Source organism: Leucopleurus acutus, assembly GCF_964270905.1.
Source record: "Leucopleurus acutus genome assembly, chromosome: 5".
Classification (NCBI taxonomy): Eukaryota; Metazoa; Chordata; class Mammalia; order Artiodactyla; family Delphinidae; genus Leucopleurus; species Leucopleurus acutus.
In genome coordinates, this window is record NC_139147.1 from 52,056,282 (window position 1) to 52,058,041 (window position 1,760).

Here is a 1,760-nt window from a genome sequence, read left to right on the forward strand (position 1 = left end):
CAGGATAGATCATATCTTAGGTCACAAATCAAGCCTTGGTAAATTTAAGAAAATTGAAATCCTATCAAGTATCTTTTCTGACAACAACACTATGAGACTAGATATCAATTAAAGAAAAAATCCGTTAAAAAAATACAAACAGGCCTCTACCGCCACCTCTGCTGCCTCAGAAGCTGCCGTTGCCGCCGTCCTCGCTGCCACCCTTTCCTCCTCCCCCGCCGCCGCCTCCTCCTTCTCCGGCCCCTCGGCCACCTCTACACGACCCAGGCCCTCTGTCCTTGAGAGGAATCCGTATTCAGTCTCCTTCGCGGGCCTGGGGCGCAGCCATGGCGGACGGCGGGGGCGGAGGGGGCACCGGCGCGGTGGGCGGCGGCGGCGCCGGCCAAGCCTCAGCGGGGGCGACGACAGGCGCGACGGGAGCCGGTGGGAGCGGCGGCCCCATCAACCCGGCCTCACTGCCTCCCGGCGACCCGCAGCTCATCGCGCTCATCGTGGAGCAGCTCAAGAGCCGGGGGCTGTTTGACAGCTTCCGCCGGGACTGCCTGGCCGACGTGGACACCAAGTGCATCCAAAATATAAACAAACAGAACAAACTGATAGGTGAGGAAGAGACGGAGATAGTGATACCAGCTTACCAAAACCTGAGACAGAAAGTGGATAATTTTGTGTCAACACATCTGGACAAGCAGGAGTGGAATCCTACGGTGAACAAAAACCAATTGCGAAATGGTCTGAGGCAGAGTGTGGTTCAGTCAGGGATGTTGGAAGCTGGAGTGGACAGAATTATTTCCCAGGTGGTGGATCCCAAACTAAACCACATCTTCAGGCCACAGATAGAACGAGCAATTCATGAGTTCCTGGCAGCCCAGAAAAAAGAAGCTGTGCCAGCACCCCCTCCAGAGCCTGAAAGCCAGGACCCTCCAGCCCCATCCCAGGATGCTTCCTAAGAATATGCCTGACACGTTTTGGAAGCTCCATTGAATTAATGGTGAAGAACTGGATTCAGTTACATAAGAGTACAACTTCAGAGTGAAGACAGGCCAAGGTCATCACTGATTTCACAATTCAACGTTGACTGTGGGGCGGTGTCCAGATAAAGTAGGGAGCAAATGGGCCAGTAGGAGAGTTGACCATGTGGGCCCCACATCGTGCTGCCGTCTGGCCAGCCTGTCCAAGGGGTGACACCCACTAGACACTACAGATACATTAAGAAACACTACATCAACTTGGGGTTGTCCTGAAACAAACCTCTGTACTTGAACTTAGAGACTGTGTGTGAATTTTAGGGTTTGTGCTTGGGGATAAGCAACAGCTACAATGAAGGCACATAACCAGTCCCAAAGATGCAATTTCAAAGAATGACAGTAAAGGTTAGCCAGGAGTAGGTATTTGACAATGCTTATTTGATACTGTTTCTCAGAGTTTCAAATAAGAGTGTACAAGCCGTTAGCATCAAATAGCTTTAAGGTTGTTGTGACCCTCTTGTCCATGACTCTTTAGCTTCCATTTCCTTTCCCCTGTAAGAGGTGTCAAAACATGAGACCCTAGAATGCATGAGGAAATGTAGAATTAGGTATAAGGAAAAACATTTGCAGGCTCTCTGTCCAGGGCTGCTTCCTATCCTGCAAGGGCTAGTGAGTCTTGGGTGTGTTTATTTTATTCTCATGTTTGTGTTTTTTAGAAGGTGGATAATTAATAAGTGGCTTAAGTTTTGTAATTAAATCATTTGATACTCTGAAAAAAAAAATACAAACAAATGG

The 1,760-nt window shown here is 49.3% G+C and overlaps 1 protein-coding gene across 1 annotated transcript; it reads left to right on the forward strand.

Annotated features, from left to right (window-relative positions):
• Positions 1-326: 326 nt before the first annotated feature.
• LOC309962254 (biorientation of chromosomes in cell division protein 1-like) lies at positions 327-1,553 on the forward strand (the record flags this gene model as incomplete). Its single annotated transcript, XM_082839928.1, has 1 exon — positions 327-1,553. The coding sequence occupies one exon, from the start codon at positions 327-329 to the stop codon at positions 945-947; it is 621 nt and encodes a 206-aa protein (XP_082696054.1). The 3' UTR covers positions 948-1,553.
• Positions 1,554-1,760: the final 207 nt, after the last annotated feature.